The 27,641-nt window shown below is 41.0% G+C and overlaps 1 protein-coding gene across 1 annotated transcript in view; it reads left to right on the plus strand.

Moving 5' to 3' along the window:
- The window catches only part of Kair1d (Kainate-type ionotropic glutamate receptor subunit 1D), a 217,535-nt gene that overhangs the window by 110,587 nt on the left and 79,307 nt on the right, over positions 1-27,641 (plus strand). The window contains exon 4 of the mRNA XM_076801924.1: positions 4,141-4,298. Coding sequence (XP_076658039.1) covers positions 4,141-4,298 — 158 coding nt within the window. The remainder of the gene's footprint in view (positions 1-4,140; positions 4,299-27,641) is intronic.

Here is a 27,641-nt window from a genome sequence, read left to right on the forward strand (position 1 = left end):
ATGGTTGTTACTTTGTCGAATTGATAATCGAATCGGTGCGAGCGGTGGTAAAGAATTTAATAAGTTGAGAAGAATATTTCGATGTGATTAAATTTCTCTAATGTTTTCTACTGTTTTCTATTTTAAATCATAAACACATAAAATACACAGTTTAATCATTAGAGTCAATACTACCGAATAACAAACATTTAGAGAAGCTATAAAATTGAGTGTGTAATTTTTCTGATATTTTGTCTACTTCTTATTTTGTAGAATTGATCGATTTGAAAATTTAAAACGAGTCGGGATTTGTTGTTGCACGATTTTTTTTTTTGACGATATCTATACAAAAAGTTTGCAAACATTTTTCGGTGTCGCTGCACGATTTGTTAAAGTTTTCGAACGCTTCTGTGTCTGGGACTCGTCGTTTGCTGCGGCGGGTTGACTTCTATTAGGGCGAGTGAATCCATAATCGATGCCCGAGAAAATATTCGCCAATCATCGATCAACTGTGTAGGTAATAAACTTAATTGGAGGTCCGATAATTAGATGGCAAGTTAATATAATGACACTTCAGGTCGAGGGAGTTGTAATTGGTGGAAACGAACAGTGTTCAAATTGAACGATCCATGGGAAAAACATTGGTGAACTAATTCATGCGGTCGAACAAGATATATCATAAATTTCAACTGTATAATGAGCGAAGCTTCGGTTTATATAAACTAACGTTGCTCCGGAGGCATTAATTGGACACCGGATTAATACAGTGTCTCCTCAATCATAGCAATAAACTTTGACTAACGCTTATTAAATTATTATGGAACAACGCCTGTTGTATTCAATATTTGCGCTCTGAGTATTCCGAATCTACCCTAAAATACGACTAGCAATTAGAGAAACACTAATTGTTGTGGTGGTCTGCCAATTGAATTAGGAATATTCGCGTTCCACTTTTGTAACGTGCATATAACAATTATGTCGTGTATTTCAGTAATACTAATTATTTCGGTTATGTCGGTTTATTTAATTGGGAGGTAGACAAAATTCGCCAATATGTTCGCCTCGCTATAAAACAAACAACGAATATACTCGTATCTGTGACTTGACCAAATTCATAATGAACTATATTCTCGTCGAAACAAACATTGCATTCAACTCGAATGTTTCACAGGTTATTATTAAACTATTAGGTGGACAAATTAACTCTCGGCCCTCACAATTAATCAGTTGTAACATTGTTTTAAATCCAAATCTTCCTCTAAATTAAAAATTCATTAACTATTCATAGGTTGGAGTGAATAAACGAATAAAAGGCTACGAATTCATTTTTACACTCGATAATATGAGAGCTGTACAATCGACGCTTCGACGCACATTCACACGGTGTATTAGAAACTAATTCCAATTAAACGCCGCATTATAACCACAATTCTACTGTTTCGCTGCGCGTGTAAACTTTACCCTCTTCCTCTTTCGAACAAACGTTAATTATCCGGAAACGCTTTCCGAGTTTGCAGCATCAGTGATTACTGTCAGCAAATAACGCGCCCCCCCCCCCCCCCCGAGGGAAATATTGACAAATAATTCAATTGTGTAACATCTCTCGGGAGACGTCGCGGAGCAATTGAATCGAGAACTTTCTATTAATAATCACTGTCGAGATCCGGTTGATCTCTGCGAAACCTGTCCCCGCTAATTACGCACTTCCATTCCGCGCGGCGCGCGAAACATTTACAACGAACTAATCAATCTCGCGCGTTGCGGGGCCCGGTATCAAAAGAAATTCTAATTAAGCAGCAGAACCTGCTCAATTAATTAGCACGTCGACCGTGGAAAAACTAATTAAAACCGATATCGCCGGAACAGTACCGGCGCGACGCGTCGCGTCGGTGAGATTAATTCATAGGCGGCGCGCGAAAGTATCACCGGTCAATACTTTGATCAACCGCCCCGCCGCAAATTACGATCGACGGATCGCCAGTTTACGAATGTTCCAGCGAAATCTGAAAATGAATTTGCCCCGACTCCCGGAATAAAACCAACACGGTAGCATAAACTCGGCGCGGCCGGGAGGGGGTTGAAAGCGGCGAGAGCAAGGGTTCGGAATCGGTGTAGGGGCGGAGGCACGGCGAAAGTTACTCGCCGGAAAATATACACCGACGCTTTTAGGAAGTTCGGATTATCGGAAAAGCGGCTTCGAAATGCAAGTTGCTGCCAAGGCGGGGATCCTCGTGGAAACTCAGCCGCGAAGTTGCTTCTCGGGGTCGACTCGGCCATTGGAGAGCGAGCGGCCGTGATAGTCGTTTTCCACGTAAAAGCGTGCGCCCGTGGAATCGCTGTATCCGCGGCCAAACACACTCTGTGCCCTTCGCAACGCAATGCCAACTTCTCGATTCCTCCAGTTGCCGGATAGCAGCAGCCCCGGCTGCTCTCGGTTTTTCACTTTCCATCGATGGGCTTGATGAAACGCTCTGCGGTTGCGCGAGAAACTTACTGCTCATGATTCGGCGGATCCCACCGGGAAAATGGTAGCGACGGCACCCCATTTCGAAAGCTGCTCTTTTCTGGATAGACTTAGGAACCGGGCAATGAAAGGGGTAAAGGTATGAATGAAGGGTCCAGGCGATTTGACTCTCATCAAAAGGTTCAATGAAAGGATCACATGCATGTATGAAGTCGTTGAATGCAAATATTATAAATCGTTTTCACCAACAAATATAACGAACATCAGGTTAAATGTTCACTGTAACATAGCTCTCTCTCACAGAAGTTAGACTGTACATTTTTATGCGGAATAAAAATTATGGGATAACAACTAGACCCTAGGTCGTAGCAGAATTGACAAAAATCTCATATTTAAATATTCCATTCCGGAATCCCTCGATTCTTCATCATAATATAAATTTGTACAATTTTATACAGGCTGTTCCAAAAACGTGCTCCCTTGAAAGAGATGATTCCTGAGGTAGTTTGAAGTAATTTAATTCGTTAAAGATCTGTAAAAAGATCCGCATCCGTCCATTTTTCAATCACCCCGTGTTCCCTGACACGGCCCTTTACGCCACTGAAAGGGGTAAAGGTATGAATGAAGGTCCAGGCGATTTGACTCTCATCAAAAGGTTGAATGAAAGGATCACATGCATGTATTAAGTCGTTGAATGCAAATATTATAAAGCGTTTTCACCAAGAAATATAACGAACATCAGGTTAAATGTTCACTGTAACATAGCTCTCTCTCTCACAGAAGTTAGACTGTACATTTTTATGCGGAATAAAAATTGTGGGATAACAACTAGACCCTAAGTCGTAGCAGAATTAACAAAAATCTCATATTTAAATATTCCATTCCGGAATCCCTCGATTCTTCATCATAATATAAATTTGTACAATTTTATACAGGCTGTTCCAAAAACGTGCTCCCTTGAAAGAGATGATTCCTGAGGTAGTTTGAAGTAATTTAATTCGTTAAAGATCTGTAAAAAGATCCGCATCCGTCCATTTTTCAATCACCCCGTGTTCCCTGACACGGCCCTTTACGCCATTGAAAGGGGTAAAGGTATGAATGAAGGTCCAGGCGACTTGACTCTCATCGAAAGATTGAATGAAAGGATCACATGCATGTATGAAGTCGTTGAATGCAAATATTATAAAGCGTTTTCACCAACAAATATAACGAATATCAGGTTAAATGTTCACTGTAACATAGCTCACTCTCACAGAAGTTAGACTGTACATTTTTATGCGGAATAAAAATTGTGGGATAACAACTAGACCCTAAGTCGTAGCAGAATTAACAAAAATCTCATATTTAAATATTCCATTCCGGAATCCCTCGATTCTTCATCATAATATAAATTTGTACAATTTTATACAGGCTGTTCCAAAAACGTGCTCCCTTGAAAGAGATGATCCCTGAGGTAGTTTGAAGTAATTTAATTCGTTAAAGATCTGTAAAAAAGATCCGCATCCGTCCATTTTTCAATCACCCCGTGTTCCCTGACACGGCCCATTACGCCATTGAAATTCGAGTCGCGCCGGGACCTCGTATGCAAACGAGCAGAGTGAGTCTGGCATTAGCTGTCGGCGGAAAGTATTCATGTAAAATCCCGCGGCATTGTTTGCGCACCGATCACGGCCAATGATTGACTACCTATGTTTCAGGCGTACGTTGATTTAGTAAAAGCCTGGGGCTGGAAAAGCTTCACCATCATCTACGAGAACAACGAAGGGCTGGTGCGGTTGCAGGAACTCTTGAAGGCGCACGGACCCAGCGAATTCCCTATCACGGTACGGCAACTCAGCGAGGGCTCCGAATACCGGTAAGTTTCCTACCGGTCTCAAACTAAAAGTGTTCGAAGCTGTCCGTGATCCGTCGTCGCTCAGTTAAACCCTAATTTAATTAACCGTCACGCGTGACCAGAATGTCCTGCGTGGAATGTCCACGGTTTGTTTAATTTCCGACGTTTCCTGAACGACGACCTGGTTGTTTAGAACAACCGAGCAACCTCAAAAATAACAAGACCAGTTGAAAATCTTTAAATTCTTAAAATCTTTGAATTACTCGTAAATATATAAACTCTGCAATCTAATGATTACACTTAAAATTACAAAGAAAACGAAATGTACCAGAATTTGGTTAAGCTTCACCTTCTGGGACCAAGAATTTTTAACTATTTTTATACAATCCTGTAGATCTTGACGAGGAAACGCCAAAAATCGAAGCTTTAATGCGAGGAATTGATTGGTGCGAAAGTTATGCGTAGATGTGGATCTACACACTGTTTTACAGTAAAAATGATCACATGTCACATCACAAAATTCTTGCTTAATGCTGGAGTTTGCTGTCTCCGTGCGGGGTCAACGTAGAAACTTAAACTAAGTTTAATATTTTCTTTTGTAAGTCTGAATTTCTCGGGAACTGTTGCGAGCATGTAGCCGGTGTTGTTCTGCAAAACAGTTCCTTGAACTCTGCGACAACGTTTTCGCGGAAATTTTGTACAGCAGCCTCCCTAAGTCCTTTAGTACACAAGACGGTTCCGTTTCAACTAGCGGTACCCGAAATCCCCTAAAGCGTAGACAGAGTTCCCTGTAGTCGGAATTCGCGATTAAGCGACTGCCTTGTAATTAACGCGGATTTGCGAGTCGGGGTTTTTGTTTGGCGAAAACGGGGACCGTAGAACTTGGATATTGCTGTGTCCTTTAATTGCACGGATGATAAGAGAATCGGGTGTTTCTTTTCCCGCGGCTAATCCTCTTAAGTAACGAACGCTCGGCACGCAAAAGAGAACCGCATTTTTCGCGGGCTGTAATAAGATTTGAATTTGCCGCTAATACGACGCACGCCGGCGATTACGTGATCGCGGCTGACCGGAGGAACGAATAGAATTAACCACTTAATGACCGAGATCGCGTGGTTAAAAGTTCACTCGGTAGAATCAACTCGTATCATCATACAACTACAATCACTGCAAAATAAAAACACTGTATTTGATTATTATAGATAGAGTTATATATATTAACAATAAAGCACTAAAATTATATATTTTTATTTTAAGGGCAGGGACGAATATAAAATCTTCCAACAATTGCAAGCAATCACTGGATTTCACACGAGTATTTCAAAATGCTAATATTGAAAAAAAATTTATGGAAACGTGTTGAAATAGTTAATATATAATATTTCATTCTGTTAATACGTAGGTCCACGGAGGTTTTGTTGCTATTTTCTATTTGGCAACTATTGTATGTATAAGCGCGTGAGTACAGCTGAGCACTCAGCTGATTAGAGTTTAAATGGCACGCCCCAGAACTCGTACTTTCAACTTTTAATTGTTAATAGCTCGGGAACGAAGTCTGAACTAACAGAATGGAAAAAGGAGACGCAAATAGAATATTTGCGTTGGGAGGCATTTGTGTTTCTGAGTGTTCCATATTTCAGACCACTGCACGTATCGCCATAGACGTAAAAAATTGAATTTATTATACTTAAATATAGTCTTCGTTTGCAACTCTAAATATATATATTTCTTGATATAGCATTTCCGTAAAAAGCCTCGAGAAATATCTAAAGAAATACTGGATTGAAATAGTCAATTTTATTCAATTATTTAGTATTCTTTGTAGAATATTTTCTATATCTGTCATACTTTCATTCGTATAAGAGCGAACGGTTTTTGGCAGCATTTCGCATTTTTGAGTTCAAATAATCCCCTTTCCCTGAAGGAATGGAATCTTCAAAGTCCTTTGTGACAAACACCAGTTTCATTCGTTCACTTAAAAAAAAATGTTTCGCTCTGTTTTATAGATATAAAAATTGAGAGATCTGGCACAGCAAACAAAGTTTTCAAAAACCTTCACCACGAAGTCTGCTATATCCATGATATTTTGTAAAAGTTTCCTGTGACACTTTCGAAACTCACTGCTCTACTACTTAAATCACAATTGCAATTTCTTCAAAATTTCTCTCACATCTTTAAAAAAAAGTCCGAATATTAAAAAAGAAAAGAATATTAATGCGAATATTATTGTACGTAACTCTTCACGGTCGTGCTTCTTCCAGCAGGAAAGGAATTCGCCCGAACGTTCCCGGTGAAATTGCAGGTGTGTGTAAATTCGATTGCGTACGACGTGTCAATAAAAGCTCTCTCCCCCTGCCCGTTCTGTGTATGCGACGCTGAAGACGCTTGTTTGTTCCCACGTGGCGTGGCGCCGCGACGCGTCATCGTCGCCGGGTTCCTCATGCTGCGCGGCGAATCCATTATTGCCGATTACTTTGGCCACTTTAAATCCCGCCGAGCGTGATAAATGAGATCGATTTGAACGGCGTTCCCAACCCTGGATTTAATCGAATTACGTTCCGATTTCGATTGCGCTCTATTTGACCCGTTAACGCTCGTGTCCATTGCAAAACCCATCCTCGTTCGATCGGAACGCTCGCACACGTTCTGTCGATGACTTTCACCTCTGTTTCCACGTCTTCGTGATACTTCGGTTCATTAAAGCCGAGTCGTTGATTTTTGTTTAAACATTTACATTCGAAAAATGATCGTGACAACGATAAGCGTCGTAGCAGATGTAGCAGTCGCGGAATATTTCGAATATTTTTGCGTCTTTACGAGTCCACAAATCAAATACAATCGCAAGCATTCTCTGTCTTTGCGAAAGAAAACTTAAGTATTCGAGCATACTTTTGTCAAGAACTTCGTCCAGATGTATACGTTCCATGAATACGTAAAAGCTTTTAACAGATCTTAAAGCAGATACGCAAATGCCTCCCGACTCTCGAAGTGACGTACATTTCTGTCATCTGCAAGCCACTGGAAGCGACCACGTTCTTGCAAATTTTGCTTTATCTATTATTCACGCGGCTAAGTTCCAAGAAGTCCTATTAACTTAACCGGATCCGCGTAACAGCGCCATTAACTTTAAAACTCGGTTCCTAAGCTACGAAACGTCTGCGCGTCGAGTTACTCACTCCGGGAATTTTCATCGAACGTTCAGCATGGGAAAGTCGGCCAATAAAACCGGCTGCATCCGGACGATCCATCAAGATCACTCGCAAAATGCAGTCAATCTATCAAATGTCATGCAACATAACTGCCTCCAAAAATGCGGATTCTAACAAGCCCGATCGTACACCGTTTTGCTCTTCGTTCCTCATAACTCTAAAGTGAATCATGTCTGCACTTTTCTCGCTCCGTGTCTTGCATCTGATCCAAAATTCAATAGATCAATTCTTTCATATTTAAACTTCTTTATCGTTGTACAGACATTTGTATCGACACATGATGTATCAATAATAAGACGCTTGTATTATTAAGTAACATAATACAATGCTATGATCTTTTTTCTCACACTTTTTAGACTCAATTAATTTTTATCAGCCTCAATTCACAATATTTAATAGAAATATAATTTTCTCTACATATTGAAATTTATGATTTACAACGAATTCAAGTTTTAGTATTAGAAGTTAGTGTCTTTCTGAAACTATTTTCGTAGAAATTCATTTAGCAATTTCTGCATTATATTAATTAATGTATATATTAACATGTAATTACATTGTGCTAACTTGAGGCATTAAATACTGCAATGGTGTGAAGAAAAAAGATGAAAAGAAAATGTTAAAGAATGTCATGATGCAAGAAACTTCGTGTTGACAGAAATGACCATTTCAAAATAATTTTATTCCTCATTCCCACATTTATGCAAGAACTTAGGAAAATAGGAGTTCGCATAAAGGTGTGTGTTCTAATTTTAGAGACTGCACAAATTTTAACAAGTTCGATTTTGAATATTCGAGGGTACGCAACGTTCGAGTATAGGTAAATGCAACACAATGCGTCTGAAGTGTGTGCTTTCTATGTTTCTGGAATGAACGTTCCCAAGTGCGGCTACTGTGCGGAGAGAGTCTGAGAGGTTTTGAGAGCCAGTGAGGTTAGGACTAAAGTTTGAGAGCCCGCGATTAAAGAGTGATTATCCGGTGAGTTTAGGGGGGGGGGAGAAACTAGAAACAGAGTACCGACTTAGCGAGTTTAGAGTATTTAGCTAGGCTTTTGACAAGAGATTATACAGGGAAACCTTTATAACAATATCATTTCCTAATTAAACAGAAATATGGCGCAACAAAAGACCAGCGAATATTTTTAAATATTCTCGCATGCCCTTTGCTCTCATTTAACACTTTGACTGCCACACTAGTAAGTTATTTAATGAAATAAAGATTGAAAAAAATTAAATGTATGATATTGAGTAATCCTCCAACTTTGTTGCATTGGTACAATGAATATATTAACGTAAAAATTCGTTCTAAAACCTGGATAAATAATTTCGTCACCCGCATATGGGTGACACGGCAGTCAACGTGTTAAACGAATCGATAAAATATCATGGCGTCAGATTCTTATGCCAGCCCTGCCAAGAACAGAATATTATACTGTGGAAACAACGAAGTGTATAAAATTAATTTGACAATCTCTAGGTAAACCGTAAAATTTCAGCATCTAGATTTTCGACGATCGATACTGGCCGGCACTCGAAGACTACACCATTACGAATTAAATGCAAGAATGGGCAAAGCCGCCGGTGATCTTCTTACGCGTGCACGGTGTGGGTGACGTATCGATCGCGACCGAAAAGTGTGTCAACCGCGTTTCACTCGGTCGAATAGAACAAATCTTCATCTTATTCGCCGGCATTATGGCTGGTACCGGGTCTCGGGTCTCGGGTTCTTAAAATCGAGCACACCTATGCTTATCTCCGTGCACTTTCCGCGGCGTCCCCGTGCCTGTCTTGTCCGTATCCACGCGAAAATAAGTTTTCCTGCCCCGGTCGTTGCATTATTCATAAAGCCGAACCAGCGACAGTGACTTATTGCGGCTGCCCTCTGGCATGAAGGGCAGAACGATAGGGATTTGAATAAATTCAGTTAGATTTTCTGCCCGGTGCTACGCAACCTACCCATTCCAGCTTAAAATTCATTGCTCCCTCTGTGCTTGGCTCCTCCGGGCAACCCGCTAATATTGAATGCATTGTGAGGAAATTGTTTATGCGCGCGCTCTCTGCATTCGCATTCTGAACCCGCGGTAACCCTTCAACCTTCGGTCCACGGACTCCGAGAGATCCAACACGCGCCTCATCTTCTTCTTCTTCTTCTGCTTCTTCTTCTGCTGGATATCGTATTTCAGCTCCGGATGCCCGTTTTGGCTTGTAATCATTTGTCTCGGGGTCAGGACGTGTGGAACGGAGATGACAGGGGGTGCGAGCACGCGGAGAATAAACATTTCGTATTGATATTGCACGTGTTTGGTAATTTTGTTATCACCATATTATTATAAAAATTATAGAAATTACAGCAAAAAAAGAGAAAAATAACCGGATAACTGCTGAATAAATTAACGTAGTGGCGAATAGAATATAAGAAAAATTAGATCTCTTCAGCGGGACATCTGTGAGCTTGAAATAATTGATGAGCAATACGATCACTATATAAATTTCAACACAGAACACCGTAAATGTTACGTTTCCGTTTAATTACGTTCACTCGCCGGACAGGTCAGGCTGGTGCAATTAAAAGTTCGAAAAAGCTGGCTTTTAGTTCAGCATGACAGCGGGACGCGTTCGCGGTTGCTTGTCGCGCGAGGTAACGTCGCCGCGGCTCGGACGCGCGAACGGTAATTCCGTGAACGGTCTGCGGTTTCAAGGTGAATAGACAATCGAAAGTCCTCGAGTGGCGGGATACGGCCGGCATTCGGGGAGCAATTGCTGTCGTTCCACCGACAGTGTCGTCCATCAAATCGAAAGCATCCTGGCCGGCCCCCGAACGGGACGCGGACGGTTGCGGCACGTTTGTGTTCCACCGTAAACCGATAGCGGCGAAGTGCGAGCGACAACAGAGCCGAGGCTTCATTTCGAAAATGGGTCCGATGGGAGCCGCTCCGGGGCTGCTCATCCCGATCGTTGGTCTGTCTTCGTGAAATCGATGGCCCGCGGCGGATTCGAACGCGCCAACCCCACACGGGACTACCCGGCGAAACTGTTGAAGAAACGAAGACCCTCCGAAACGAGATTTACACGGGATTCGTGATTTCTAGCGCGTTTAACAACGCCCCGTATGCTACATTCGTCACCGAAATTGTTTAGACACTACTTGCGATTACACTCGCTTCCACACTGTAGGGTTATGAATGAACGAGACACTGTGTTAGAATAATTGTTTAGAGTGACATCGTGGCGCCAACGTGTTTGGGTCCTGCGTGAAAGGAAGTCTGTTTGGGCCGAAGTGTCAAAGAAGAGTGTTTCGGTCTCGGTGACAAGAGTAAAGTGTTTAGGGGCGCCAAGCGCAGGGCGTACGTGATTGTTTGGGTTTTCCGAATGGATGTGAAACTGATAGAGAGAGAATGAGAGTGCGAGAGAGGAAGAATGAAAGAGAGCATTATTATAAAAGGGACGAATGCGAGGGATGTTAGGTCAGTAAGAAGAGAGTCAGTCGGTAGAGCGAGATTAGTAGAGCGAGAGTTAGAGAGTAGCGAGCGAGTGTATTAACGAAGTATCGTGTTATTATATTATATAAAGGACTTTAGCGAAATCGGTGTGAAATCACTCCACCCGTTTCGTCACAACTAGGACGTAGGAGTTTCCTTGAAAATATTCCTACAACACTGATAAAGATTCTTGCGAAACGTTTGCTCGAGTCAGAAATTATTTCGGTTCGATACGAAATCTACCACGATTTTTTAAAATTTGTGAATATATTTTATTATTAACCCTTTGCACTCGAGCGGCGCCGATACGGCGCCCGCCAGATTTGAAGTGTCAACTCGAGCGGCGCCGCACAGTGGTCCAAATCGAGAAATTCAGTGACTTTTGGCCCGAAAACGAACTTTCATGTATCGATACCTGATCAATGAACATTGCTTCCCAAATGTCCATAGACCTCGGAAATGGAGAAATTAGTACAATTTATTAAATATTATAGTTGTAATAAATATTGAAAGTTGGACATTTTAAGAAGAGTATTTTTCACGAGAAAAATTGCTTCACTTTGATGCGATGCCCTGACGTTCCTATTTAATATTTTCTCGCGCTTTTTTTTTTAAATTAAAGAGCAGATTTTTGCGATAAGAAATCGTGTCTTACATTATTAATTAGTCTGCACAATGTATTAAAAGTTAATGCTGGACTAAATGGAGAAAATTAAAAAAAATTTTTATATTCGGTAAGAGATATCTTTAAAGTCCCAGGAAGTCCCAGTTTCTAATAAATTGGACTATTTTCAGTACACCTTCCTCTATATGATGGTATAAAAATTATTTCCGCACTCTTCCGCCTTTGCAAATTATAGCAGTTTAAAACTGACAATGTTACGATTATGATTGGTATCCCATGCCTGCTTCAGTCCATAAGTTATTAATGCATGGTGCAGATGTAATAAAACACGCATTATTACCAATCGGACAATTATCGGAGGAGGCTCAAGAAACACGTCACAAAGACTTTAAACAATTTAAATACAAACATACAAGAAAATCAGACAGAATATTAACAAATGAAGATGTATTTTATAGACTTTTATTGACATCGGACCCACACATGTCAGCAATGCGAGTGAAATCATGTAAGAAAAGAATACAAAATTTAGAACCAGAAGCTGAATTATTAATAATTAAATAATAGAAAAGGCAGGCTTTGAAATGGATGGACTATAAAAAATAATGCTAGACAAAACCATTTGAGAATGAAGACTGACAAAGTATAAACAAATGTTATTTTTTCATATTTCATGTTATTATTAGTATATTATAAAACCATCATTGTTATCACATTTTTATCACAAAAGATTTACAAAAATGTTACTAAATTATTTTATATTATATACAATATTACAAATATTATCAATTATTATAAAAAATATCTTTTGACACAGTTATGTGACGTTTTTACCTTACCCGACTCCTCAAATTTACATTTTTCCCAATTCATTAAACATTGCATGTGTGAAACAAATATAAAATACACACTTAGAAAGAAAAAATGGTTTGGAAGATTGTATTTAAACAATTTTTTTTTAGTGAAAAATATCAATGAAAATGAATAAGAAATTATTGTTTAACAAATTTAAAAAATATTAATTTTTCTTTAGTTCAAATTGACTATTTTTTTTAATGAATTTTAGTGCAAATTTCATCCCGATAACTCTTATGGTACAAAAGTTATAACAAAAAGTCACTGAATTTCTCGATTTGGACCACTGTGCGCCGATGCGGCGCCCGGCTGATTTGAATCGGATTCAAAATCAAAGAACTTTCGATAGAAATGAGGTAGAGTGATGAAATTTTTTTTAAATTCAAGCTGAAACTTTGTAGAATATGGGAAAAATAAGAAGATTATGGTACGAACGTTTTTTAACCTTGAGAAAATTCGTTAAAGTTGCACAATTTCAAGCAAATTGTGGTTTTTCCAATACCACGCGCGGAAAAAATTTTTTTTAACATGTTATACATCATTTCCCATAGATTTTTTCACGCTGATTTCAAATCTGGTTACAAAATTTGTCTACGACGTCAGGATTTTGTAAAAAATTGATTTTTGTGACAAAAACTAATGAAATTATTTCTATCGAAATTTCTTTGATTTTGAATCCGTTTTCGTCCAAATTGGCCACTGTGCGACGCTGCTGCGGCGTTACAGTCTTTTTTTTGGGTCATGGAAATGTGCCTCATCAATTCTTACCTTCTCTACAAACAAGAGAAGACTAAAAAAGGGAAAAAGCCACTGAGCCATTTGCAATTTTTAAAAACACTTGTTGAGCAATTGAGAGGAACATATCGCCAGCATCGTGAGCAAGATTCAACGTCGCATTCTGATGACATCAGACTCAATTGAAAGCTGCACATAGTACTTAAAGGGCCGAAAAGGGACTGCAAGGCTTGCTCTGACCGTAATACGCCTGGAGGTAGGCGGGAAGTAACATATTATTCTAATACGTGTCCTGATAAACCTAGGATGCATCTTGGGCATTGTTTTACGAAATATCATACAAAAACTAATTACAGAGTATAATATTTCTCAAATTATGTTGTTTTTGATATAAAAATAAATAAATTGGTGAAATTTTATTATTTGTATACGTTTGTTTGTTTATAAATGATTTTAAAGTACTTGTAAAATGTTTCCCTAATTTGGCCGAAATCGTCTCGAGTTGCTGGTTTGCGCCAGCGAAAAAGGCCTCGAGTGCAAAGGGTTAAATTATATATTTTATGAGTACACTTATCAGTAGAAGAGAACATCGTCAAGTTGTTGACACACTATCGGCGGGAAGGGTATTAATACCTTTTCCACAGACTGGCGCCAATCGGCGGGTCGGGTATTAATACCTTTTATGCAGAACGTACGCTAAGTGTTAGTAAAGCACTTACCAATGCTCGTTTTTTGTTTCGTGTAACGAATATTTTGTTTTGCACAACTCTTTGTAAGCAACCTTCAGGTTGTTTTCGCCCGCTAGACGTGTGTGTCAAGCTCATGGTGTCACCCGCCGATAGTGTGTTAAGGGAAACGTGCAGTGTTTTCTCGATATGTGTCCACAACACGGGTCTACCCATGGACATGTATCGGATAGAAGATACTATTCATTGATACACGGCCGAACGTAGAAAAGGCGAGCTTGACGGGGTATAACACACAGCAGTGGGGACAGTTGTAGGACTTTTATCAGCTAGATATTTGGGACATACATCGAGAAAAGACTGAAGCCGTTGAAATCGAAGAAGTTGATGCGATAATAAAAACCTGTGAGAAGAAAACAGTTTTATCTTCATCAATTATACCGAATATGATACAACTGGACAAGGAGTGATTCCGTCAGTATAAGTGTGGTCAGTCCCTTGGTGTAAGTGTATTATCAAAACCACTTTTCAATGTGAAAATTAAATAAGATTGCGTACGTACATCACGTACATTAACACTAGAACTACCGGACCAGTCAAAATGAGTGGTTCCTAATTTTTTCTTTTACAATTACTGAAATTGTAAAAATGTTTTCGTCGGAAATTTTTTAATGAACCTCTTCATTGAAGCACATATTACAATAAAAGTTGTATGAAGTCTGAATGGGCACAGTCTTGTCCCTGTTACAAAGCAATATACGTCAGTCGCATTTATTGCTCGGTAGTTCGTGTTAAGAAAATAATTCCTGATACCCAACGCTTCCGAGACCAGGATAGCCAACACCCAAAACGATTTCAAATTTCCCAAGCTAGCTCTCTCGGTACGAGCGAATGAAGCTTCGAAACAGCATAGGTACGGAACGTCTTGTCTTTTATTTGGCCTCGTGCGGTACGCCGCGCCGGTTCAGAATGGACGGCGGCTCCGGGCGTGCGGGGCCGAAGTAAAATAAAAGTGCCCGGTCAGAAAATCCAATTTACCTTTGAATCGAAGATACGAGCGTGCGTTTCCCGGGCGAAAAAACTTTGCCGGGGCTGTGCCTTCATTTCGGACCCGGCGATGAGCGTAATTGACGTCGGAGGAGGAACGGTGTGTGCGGGGAGATGGGGTCGACGAGGAAAAAGAAAGCGGACCGGACCGGAGGATACCACCCGTCCGGGGAGATCTCTTTGATCAATCAGACCAGCGTTTCGCGGACGTGACGTAACATCTGCGGTGGACCGAGTCCGTAGCCGAACTCGAAGGCAGTGGCCATTGCTCGTCTCGAAGTTCGACGCGTCGAAGTTGCCCGGATACGTTTGAAGTCTTTGCCCTCGGCTCCTTATCATGCTTCCCGCATACCCTATCCCGGTCTCGAACGCCTCTCTGCTGCCTCCCCTCCCCTCCTCTCTACCCCCACCAGCTACGAAACATTTCAATTACTTACCCGATTCCCGGCGTGTTCCTTCCTTCCTTTCGTTTCTCTCCATTAGCGAGCAACTTTGTACCTCTTTTGCTGCCGGTGTACCGTAAAATCTCGGCGTCGATTTTGTTTTACACCCGACGACGACGACGACGACGCGTAGACCGCTGCCCCGCCGGGTCCGGCGAATTATAGGGAAACCTCTTCATCCGGAACTCCGTGTACCCTCGCCGACGAATTATGAATATTAAATGAGCAGACGGCTGTCGGCGTGATGATTACAGAGCTTGAAATCACCGTCGATAAATTTCCTTCGACTGTCGCCGGCTCCCTGACGAATCCCCGCGTCTAACGACGTATAAAAGGAACGCTGATGCGGCGAACGCGACGAGGATATTCCTCAGAGTTCCTGAGAGTTCCTTCGAACGGCGCCGTTCGATTCCAGGACCGCGACAGTTACGTGTCACTCAGCGAACGCGAAGAGTCTACCTCCCTTGTATCTTCTTTCCGAAAACGGTCTACAGTGGTAAATCTAAATAATTACGTTTCTAGTAAGAAAACTACTAAAAAAGAAGTAGTTTAATCGATTATTTTTCTGTCATTCGTCCCTCTCTGGAATCTTCAAAGCATTTACCGGGTTATAGACTAGTTGCAATTGTATTAATTTTTTTTACAGTAGAAATACAACTATACTGCTACTTCTCTAATGCAAGACCTGTTAAATATACAGTGTTTGCAACTCAAAGTATTGTTTGTTACAAGCGAAGCATTTGATGCTGTTTAATGATCATATTTTCGATATTAACACTAGGTTTACGGAGCACTAAAAACGACTATCTTACATTACTTTATAAAAATAACATGAATGTATCGTTCAAAGTTTGTAGCCATTTTTCTAATAACATATAACCAAAGAAATCAATTTGTTAAATAATTGCTAATGGCATAGGTGGGTTCTAGGTTTTTTTTACTGGATCACTGCTGGTTGGTTCACGAGCAATTTTTCCATAAACTAATTCATGCGGAGAAAACTTAGTTCCTTCATGTACCGATGTATTATATGAGAAATAATTGCTAATGGATGCATGTTTACAATCTCAATATTCGCAATTTAAAAATATTAGAATCCGTCATTTTGACGGATCCCGTAAATCTAGTGTTAAAATGTGTTCCTAAAATACTGTTTTAAATACTTTCATGTGGTCCGTATTATGTGCCCGATATTTAATTCGCCCAGCATCGTGGAAATATACAAAATCGGGAGTGACACGAACGCCAGATGACATCCGCGCCTATTTTTGCGATGTCATTTTTCTCCGGTCTGTCTGTCTAGTGACTGGCGAAACGTAGAGGAGCGCTGACGTGGCGAACCCCTATCGTGAATTTTTCTGAAATTTCTTTGGATCGGCGTGATGTAATTTGGGAACGAGGGACAGTAACGTTGTACACGATTAATACGGCCGGTGGCTGTTTAATGACTGCAGAAATGGAGCCTCGTTGGTTCAAAGGAGAACATGGTTTTTAAACCTGATTTATCACGACTCGCGGCGGTCACGCAACGTTTCTCCAGATTATTACGTAAACGCGTATACGTTTTTGCACACGACTCTTCAGACGGTGTTCTCATATTTTTCAATATTAACGTACAGAAGATATTTTCGGGTACGAAAATTGTTGCAAAACTCATCTGCGCGAGAAACGTATTTTTCGGAAAATAATGTTGTTTGGAATGTAATTTTGAATAATATGTTCCTTTTATTATCGCGCATACTACGTCAAGTTTATTGTAAATGGAAATGAGCATAGTGATTGTAATTTACGTGCTAAAACATCCGCGTAATACGTAATAAATGCAGTCGATTTCCCGATATTGTTAAATGAGAATATGGAAACAATTTTCATCAGTAGCCTGCGAGTTTTTGTTAAATTCGAGATACTGAAATTTATATGAGACCAGGAATGAAATACAAACTTGTGAAAGTTTAACGGGCACAGAAATTGAAGACAAACTTAGTAACTTGAAAAATATATTTGTTAGTTGTCGAAAAATATTAAATCTGTGTTTGACTTCGTTATAACATTTATTTTATTGGACTTCGTCCGGCAGTGTTTGCTGTGAGTGAATGAAACCCTGTACTGCTAACGCACCGGAAATGAGGAGATCACTGAATCGATATTTTTTTTACATCGAAGGGAATGTACGAATGCATTATTTTTTTTTATATATTTGTGCCGATTATTATGAAAATGGTCTCAATGTTAACCAAATGAAATTTATTATGTATTCAATTCGACTTCAACGAGCCAAAATGCATATTTCATTACCATGTAAATTATTGTAAAATAATTTTATGCATTTATGACAAAATTGAGTAGGTAAAATGAGACAGTATAAAAACATTCAAAAAGTTTAAACAGATTTTTATAGTATCCCAAATTTATTAAAATTGTTAAAAGAGGAATTCATTTTTGTATGATTTCTGTTTCATATAGTGAATAAAGAAAATATTTTGCATAATGATCCGCAGTGTAGTCATAACTGAGGAATTCACGACTCGCGATACAATCGACGGCTCGGTTACGCGATCATCCTCCAGGCAGTACGGAATCATAAATGGCGATCCCTCGCCGAAGTTTATGGTCGCGATAACTTCCCCGATAATTCCTCCCCGCGGTAATAAAAGTGGAATCCGAGAAAGCGAAAGTATTGATATCGTTGCGTGGTGAAATTTCACAGGGCACGAGCAGCGGCTTAGAGCTTGAACCTTCCAGGGTTCCCTCAAACTTTGGCAATATATCTTTTTATCAGGGTCGGATGAAGTATGGGAGAGGAAGACTTACTAATATTCGGGCTTATCGCTGTAGCAGTCTCGCAGTCAATAAATAAAATACCGATATCGCCGTCGCAGTTACCCCTTGAACTCTAAACGCAGCTCGATCTCAACGAAATGACATTTTCATCGATATTTGAATTGGATGACTCTCCGATTAAGAGCACATACGAAAACGTAACGACCAAGTAAAACCGAGACAACAAAAATTGTACCATACCCAACGTGAATATAAATACTTGAATGATATGAATAGTTTATACCAGTACGTATACATGGAATAATAAAGTGGGAGAGTTACTCGCATACTAAAATGTACTTTTTATAGTCTTCGCTCACGTTCACGTATAACGAAAGAAAATATATTTCCTGGTTTCTAGGAAATTGCTTTGCTTCTTTCCACTGTTGTTGGCAAGGTAGTTTAATTACAAAGATAAACTGTACAAAGCAAGGCATGAAATATTGGAAAAAGAATTCAATGGAAGATACGATCGCTGGTACAAGAAATTATTAGAACCACAAAATAATGAATTTACATTAAAACAATCATTTTTTTAAATGAAATATAGCTGCACAGAATTTGTATTATTTTCTTATGAAAAAGTGATGTTTCCAAATTACAAATATACATTTAGGGGTTAAACTTTACCTAAACCAGAAGTGTTTAACTTGTTTTTACGCAATCCTGTAGATTCTGTTGGGAAAATGCCGAAAATCTAAGTTTCAATCCCAGGAGATCCCTAATTCAAAAGTTATGTGCGTGTAAAAATGTGTTTCGCCTATTTTGTCATAAATGCATGAAATTTGCAGTCTAGCAGTTTCGAATGTCCAACGACTTAACCGATCCGTATTCAAAAGTCAGGTGCACCGCGATCCAGCAGAACTGTAAATGCGTGATCATAGCCGGTCATTCATCTCGTTAAAGTGGGCCCAAAATCGCTTTGCGTTTGACCACTCGAAAGCATTTAAGCTTCATGTTCACGTAAGCTCGATAGATATTTCCGTCGATGGAAATTTTGATCAAACGTCCGCCGGTGGGGCCAATTCAATGACATACTCATTAATCGCAATTTGTATCAATTCGCGAGTAATACACTGCGGTATCAAACGGATATTAAATGCGATCACGAAGTACTGGCGATAATATCAAGACAGGGGACAATTTCGATCGTGACAAATCTAAACTACTATATAATTATCTCTGTATAATAAATGTTGAATGTGTCACATTCTTCGATCGACTCACGAGTAAAAAATTTTGTTCCAGTAGAAACTGTTCTTTCACGATTTTGAAACATTAATAACACCGCCCTACACCAATTTTACAATTTTCTCTGATCTGATCATAACAGCGAATGATTCTTACGTTGAATAATTCTGTCACGTAGTTAAACATGTTTAAAAAACGTTTAAATACAGCAAGACTGTTAAATACAACAATCCTCAACTACTTTCTTCTTCAGAAATCGCTTTAAAAATGTTCAAAAGACAAAACAAAAGAGTTCCGCGAAAGACGAGATATCGTTAACTATCCTCGAAGCCAACAATAACTATTTTATTATGAAACCCTGATTTTATGTTAGTATCGGAAAGAATTTAGTTCTGACCTAATGATTATAATTAATTGCGCAGAGGACATAATAGAATTGACAGCAATTGGTCCAATTAACTTCAACGCGGTTCCAATTATTTGGAAACGTACCGTGAAATCGATCCATACACGATGCGAGATATAAATGTATCGGGGGTATCAAGTCTCAGTCGCATCTCGTCGTACACGTGCTGGGGGATCAGGAACGGGTGTTCTTGATTAATCTGCGAATAGCGGCGGGTCATGTACGATTCAAAGAGGGATATTTCGGCTGTCAGAGGTCGCCGCTCAAATACCGACTAGTCGCAACCACGAATAATCCATTTAATACGGTTTATCAAATTACGGGGCTTCAAATGATCCGATGGGGCGTCTCTCTCGATTAAATATCTTACACTCGTATAATATTCGGAAATACCTTTCTCTTTCCTATTAATATTTTTCTCAAGTACTTATCTTTATTTTAAGAGCATTAAATCCACAATTCCCTCATAAACGTTCTACTATACAGGGTGAGTCACCAAACGTTAGCACCTCAAATATCTTTGTTGTTTCTAAAGATACGTAAAATATGGTAAATATGCCTTGACCTTGAATGACCTTGGACTAATTATAGTCACTGAATTCCTAATGAAAGGGACTATCATTGTAGGTGTTTAAAAAAGGGTGGTTCCATTTAAAAAAGTCAAGGTGACCTTGATATCTCCAAAAAAATGACATAAAAACAAAATTTTTTTTGCATCGTGTCAGCCCCATTGTACCATTCAACTTTGTCCTTACCATATTTTACGTATCTTTAGAAACAACAAAGATATTTGAGGTGCTAACGTTTGGTGACTCACCCTGTATATTTTATTAGGAGAAATATCATGACACAAATTTTGTTTCGTGTTATTGCTTGCACTCGTGCAAGTCCACTTTTTTCGTCAAATTTTGCTTGTCCAAGTTTTACATAATTCGATATATCACTGCCTTATTTGACGAAAGAATTACACAAATTTTCAAAATCTGAACTTACCCGGTTTCTGCGCTGAGTTCTGCAAATATTCCACTACTGTTTCACGATTTTGCAGCGTCACATTAGCAGCACCGTGCACCACTAATTTCACTGGAAGAATTTTTTCTGATCTGATCACAACAGCTGCCCGAACGATACTCGCGCGGTTCATTTAATTACGCGGGATTCAAATGATCCGGCGTGGATGGGGGGGGAGGGCGCTTCGCTGCCGGAGAAGCGGGAGGGGCCATCTTGAAATAAACTCGTTACCTCGAGCGTAACAATGGGCTCGATTAATCTTTCGGCTTTACCCGGGTGTCGGGCCCTTGACTTTTTCTCCTCTACTTCCTCTTTTTCGCCCGTAGCACGCCGGCCTCGTATCGGAATACCAGAGGTGCGCGGAATTTTTTTACGCTCGAATATCTTTCCTAGCTAAGTCGCGATTTCCATAAAAAAGATTTAGACCCAGCATCCGCGCGCCGCGCCGCGCCGCACCCCGCCGGTCTGACCGGGCCCTCATAATTATTCATAACATGCAAATCTACGCGAAATGTCAGCCTTTTCGCCTGCAAAGAAAAAAAAAGCCCAACCTCGTCAACGTATGGACGCCGCTGCCCCTGCGCCGTTCGATTTCAAAATAGACGGGGGCACGGGGAAGAAGAACCGAACAGCGGAGGAGTATAAGCGAAATTTCGATCGGTTTGATATCGGTTTTCATTATTGCGTTGCGCGTCCAATGCAAATTTTTTTCGAAACTATTCGGAGAATAATGAAATCCAATTTATCTGCTGGTTCGACCTCATTCAATCTGTTTTCATTGAACGGTCGAAATTTGACGGCAGAGGCACGATATTGGCTGCTCATTGCTGCTCGAAAATATGAGATTATGAGTTACAATTAGGCCCGTTCTTTTTCACGTAGAAAATTTTGTTAGACATTTATTTGCCTGCACGTACACGTGTAACTGACAATCTTGCTTGACAATTACTTGATGAAGCCTTCAACAGGACAAAGAAATTCTTTTCCATTTCATTTTCTGTAAATTGGTTCATTAACACGTTAAGTACCCAGCCCGATTTTACTTACCGTTCCGTTCAGGCCATAGTTAGGTCCGTAAGGACCGGCGAGGCCTGAACGGAAAGTCTAGCGCCGATCATTGGGGACCGGCGTAGAATTTAACCTGTTAATATTACACAGTAAAAATTTCATAATTTTACAGTATAATAATTACAAAGTAAATTTAAAACGTCAGTTTTAATTTTAAAAATGTTATTCTCCTTTGAAGGTGCTTCGCGCATTAATAGTGGTCACTGTGTAATTCGTTCGCTACAGAGAGAGAGAGAGAGAGAGAGACGGCAATTTAACGAATGAGGCGGAACAATTGTTCAAAAAATGGACGACCTTGGCGGAGAGGGGAGCCGCGAAGAAACGGGATCTCGATCGGATCGGTAAATTTTCTGCGGTCTCTCATGGTTTACTTTCGATGTAGCTCCACCTGACCGAGTTCGCTTGGCAATATAACTGTCTGCCCCCTCGTCGCGCTCCACTCGACCCCCCCACCCCGTGCCGTGCACACCGTCGCAGTTTCTTCGTCGGCAGGGGGTGGCGTGTCTACTCCGCCGGCAGCAAAACAAAAGAGGCGATTAAACGGAACAGCGAATCCGTCAAGGGGTTTCGCCGGGCTCCGCGTCCAACCCACCCTTTATTTGTATTAGTCCGTCCACCCCCTCCGGCGGTACCGTCGCGAGACAGCCCGAAAATCCTCTCACGGCGAGCAATTTTGTCGCGAGCGTTCCGCTTAACCGGGAAGTCGCGCTGCCAGCAGGTCACGAGATTTACTTAGAATCTCGGGGCGATGAGCTGCGGCGGACCGCGTTCTCCGACTCCTCCTCCCCGTGACAAGTGTGACGATGTATGAGCATGTATGACCGTGATTGCCAAAGAACTTCCGTCGACGGAATTCTCGGCTACCCCCGGAGTCTACAGTCGAGAACAAAAAGAGAGGACACCCCACAAATCAACCGTTCTCTTGAGAAACAACTTTCAAGTTTCGTCAACTATTTCGCTCCATACGTCTACTGGGTCTCCCCGAAGGGTGTAAACGTGGAGGGGGTGATTCTACGTGAGAAAATAAGTCGAAAATACAGAATAAATTTTTCCCCTCTGACGCGTACTTTTCGAGAAAATTCACTTTAAAAAGCCGCCAAGTTCGCGTGTCTAGCGTTCCTAACAAGTAGAATCAGTAGGTCATGGTCAGACGCGTCAGACGGTTCCTACTCAATAGCACGAATTTTCAAACTCAAATTTCTTTTCAGTGGAAAGGAGGGGCCAATTGACAAATCTATTTTCTCATGCAGAGTCACCCCCTCCACGTTTTGGACACCCTGTAAACATATGGAATAAAATAGTTTACGAAACTTTAAAGTCGTTTTCTGAGAGAACAGTTGACCGCATGGTTCCTGTAAGATTTTTGTTCGTCGCAAAAAAAAAACAATTTTGTCCTTGAGATTCAAGGTTAATTTTGAAACTATTAATCATTTAATCGTAGAGATCGTTCATCCCCGTGGCGCACTTCTCCGTATCGATAATGGCTTCCGTCCAGTTTCACGGGCTAGCACACCCATAACGTCCCATGATGGAATCGTCAATCGTGGAACAATGTAGCCGTGGAACGGTGGATGCTTTAATCAAGCGAAGCCGCGAGATTGAAATTAGTAAGGATAGATTTCAGGCAGGAGGTGTGCCATTTCGATAATTAAATTTGATTTCGGTGAATTAGTCGTGTGGAAGCGGAGAAACGCACTTAGCTAGGCGTCTGCTGCCAAGGAGAGAAATTGGCAACGTGTCTGCGGGAATTTGTCGAACTACGTCAGAGTTTCGAGTTAATTATCCTTCTGCAAACAGGATGCCGACTGTACTTTCTTTTCTTCTCGAGAGTTCATCAACGAAAACAGAACGAACTTGATGTCTGACGACTGCAATCTCGGGAGACGAGTCGCTAAAAATAATATTGACCAACCCCCTGCCGATGAAATGTAGCTAATTTCGATTCATCGGTTGGAGTCTGTCATCCGGTTGTTTGCTTTTCGGTAGCGTTGTTGGTCTTGTGTCGGAAGAACGAAGCTGGATGAATATTATTTCTGAATTTCATGGTAAAGCAACATTGACTTTTGCAAATATTTCTCCTATACTGTGTGCCGATAATTTCTAATAGAAGAATATTTTTAAATAATCCGTATTTTACAACGACTAAATTTTACGAGGACGAATCCTTCCAATGTATTCTATACCCAAGAAGAGCAAAAATGTTTTACATAAAACTGTGATCGTATCAGACTACCATAAATCCCAACTTATAAACCCGTTACCCAATGCATTGAATACAATAGAATCACTCTTACAGGAGCACCCGTTATTGGAATGCACTGTTCTCCAAATATCGTATTATTGGAACGTTCTATTATCGATACAGTATATTTCGATTCTATGCGATACATATAGCCCATGTAGCATTCACTACTTTCTATATTCATGGCCACATGAATAAAGTCTATTCATAATATCACTCGATGTATCAATGGAGCTACAATAGTATCGTTAATGTACAAACGTCAGCAGGCTGACTGCAAATTGTAATTATTTTAATCACAACTAAAACAACGCAATTTTCATTCCTGTATTTTTCTAACTATATACTAACACTACTTCTTCCTTTCTCTAAGATTCTCCAAGTCATCTCACTCTAATACTACTTAAAATTTAAGGCCGTTGCTCGGACAGTAGTACAAGCCAATATATTTCGGCACAGTAATGGGATTTTAATTTACGGTTTTGCGGGATCAGTGCTCGTTAGGAATAAAATATTCTCACCTTGCATATCACGCTGTAAGCACGAAAGGAAAAGGGCGAAACGAAAGTTTCAGAGCCGCGCACATAGTTTCGTGGAAAAAGGGGAATTTCAATATTCTGAGATACTGCGTTCTGACACCGCACATATGAAACACTTGCAATAAGAGAGATTCCGGGTGAATTCTGCTGGCCGATCGATCGACTTCGTGGAGCACTCGGCGCGTCAACGACTCGTCATCTTCGGTTCCCGACCACCGGGGATCGTTCGAGAATGTTAGCTCGAGCTGGCTAAACTCACCGCTTGTCTCAACAAGCTGGCCGTCGGGTGTCGTCGGTGTTACCCACACGCAGCCCGGATCCCGCGGGGCCATTTCTCATTCTGACTGCCTAACGGCGCGTCTGAAGCCGGTCTCGACTTCCGAAAGAACGGAAGGAAGAGGAGAACGAGGGGACGGGGCTGCAGGAACATCGAGTGGCACGCGATGTTCCCGGGACATCGGGGAACTGCGGCGCGGCCAGAAGAATTCATTCGGTGTGGGTAACGGATGAGGCGAGAAAGTTTGCGCGGCAATAACTCATCGTTCACACCTTATTTACCTAGTCCCCGTTCCGGGGTAGTCGATCGTTCTCCCTGCTCCGCCTCGTCGAATCCTACCGGATTGAATTTTAACGCGCGTTCCTCTCTCTTGATCGAGGAACCCCGAGACGCGACCGCCTCTCCGCGTGCTACTAGAGTCAACGAACCGGCTAGGGTTTCGAACGGGGCCGAGCTTCGGAATAAACAGGAAATAAATGACGTCGCAGCACCGTGGCCCTATCCACCGGGGAACCGATGAACACGCGATTCTTATTTATATGGACTGGAAATGGGATTTTTTCTGCTCGACGTGCAACCCTCCGAGAAAATCTTCATCGTTGTCGAGCGAACCCCTTTTTCCTCGAACCATCAGATGCTCTTTGTTGTCGGGGATGACGGAAGTTTGTTCAGACGACGTGTCGTCGTATATGTGCCAGTGATCACGAAACTGGCCTAAATAAAAATCCCAAAGGAATTGTGGACTGTGGACCTTTATCCGAATAAAAATTGCTTTTATCAGCTGGAGGATGTTTTTTTTTATGCGAAAACTGTTTTGAGCGACTCTCTAGCCGATTTCTAGAAGTCTAGAAGTCTTCTTCGGATCATCTTGGATGAAAACTGAGCGAAACTTCTGCTTTCGCTTATCGAAGTTTTCTTCTTGTAAGATACTTGTGTAGTGGGAAGTGAGGAAAAAAGTGAAGATAATTTCTTTTCCGCGAAAGTTTCATAATTTAGCTTCGCGGAGATTAAACAATTTTTTTTTTCGTCCCTCAAACTATGACTAACTAAAGACTGAAGGTTTCCGTTCGCGGCGGTACCATTCAACTCGTTAAATGAACTTGTAGTACAGTTTTCTTTTATTTCAAGGTGGTACATTTGCAATGATCCATCCACACGTGAATATTACCGAAGATCGTTTTCGTTGAACTTTACGAGCAGAGTCCAGCTCACGGGCACCCGGAAATTGGATAAGGTGTGTTCGGTCGATGGAGCAGCGTCGTGAGAATTGATAATTCGAGAAACCAGTGGCTCGTGCGCCATAATTCTCGCCGCTATGCGTTACATAGATCAAATTGCTCGGTGAAGAACCTGATGAAGCAGCTGTCGTCGACAGATAGACTCGTTTCCCCACGGCCCGGGCCACTCTTCATCTAATTCTCATTTCTCTCTGTTCAAGGAAGGGGGTCGAAGGTTTCTGTTTCCGTTCTCCCCGGGTTCGCGCGACGACTATCTTAATTTATATGGGTCTTCCGGTTGCTTTCTATGGCCGCGCTCATCCCCGATCCCTTTTTCTCCCATTTTCGTACAGTTGGTAGTCCCAAGATTCTACGGGTATCGATTACGGGGCAATTCCTTTTTAACGAGCTCTCGATAGCTTCTCGAAAGGGTGTGACCTCGGACGGGGTGGATCTGATTTAGCGCAAGGACCGTACGATTTAAAAAGAAACGATTCCCCGGCACCCTCTTTATTCCCGCCAAACCGTATAGCCCCGTAATCTCCTATCGATCGGTAATCTCGGTCAACATCTACGGAATTTTTTCCCGGAAACAGCGGCGACGGCGGGATAGAATTTTTCATCGGCTCTTCCCAGTTATCCGCCGATTCGTTCGGTTAATTAGAAAACTTTCTCTCGGCGCGGCGCGGCGATCCGCTTGACTTTTTCTATTCTGCCAGCTTTAAATTACCACGGACTCGCCCCTGTTCGATCGCTAGATACTAATTTCATACATACAACTTCGGTCCGAGGCACTATCACTTTGTCGTCGCGGAAGCAGAACGATGTTGGGAGTTTGCAATTGCTGCACAATTTCTGTTCAACTTTTATGAGAATTTCCGATTGGTATACTTGGCTTTTGCAACTGGCAATGCTTTGTTCCATTGATTTATTTATTTCACCATAACAGACACTATTTTCGGTTTGTCCTTTCTGAAATTTCTGAAATGATAGCCCCGGACAATTTTCGTTTAGTCTGAATTACGAAAAGAAATTGTAAAAGTTGCTTTCCACAAATTTTTCTGGAATTTTCTGGATTCATAAAATTGATATGCGCGTTAAAAATTTCGTCGAAATTGATTAACTGGTTTATGAGTTATACAAACGGTGAAAATTATGGTGTATAAAATGTTTTCTCTACAATATGTATGAAATGGTAATATACATATATAAAATGGTAAGACGCGAGTAAGAGGCAATCCATTTGCCGTTGTCGGCTGTTTCCGAAGAGAATTTCGAAGTGGCGTTTCTATGATCAAACTCGATAAATAACGCGGATCCTTGACATACAGAATGGCCTAATTGGGCTTGACGCTGTGGAAATGGCAACCGTGCCTTCTAAGGATGGCAAGGAAGCGACGTCGCCGGCAGTAAATCGTTGTTATGAAGCAACGGGAACACCGCGCGGAATATCGAACCGTCGTAAACCGAGAGAACCGTTGTACGACAATGCATCACCATTGCAGCGCGTGTACGCGC

The sequence above is a fragment of the Halictus rubicundus genome, chromosome 16, assembly GCF_050948215.1.
Source record: "Halictus rubicundus isolate RS-2024b chromosome 16, iyHalRubi1_principal, whole genome shotgun sequence".
In the NCBI taxonomy this organism is placed as follows: Eukaryota; Metazoa; Arthropoda; class Insecta; order Hymenoptera; family Halictidae; genus Halictus; species Halictus rubicundus.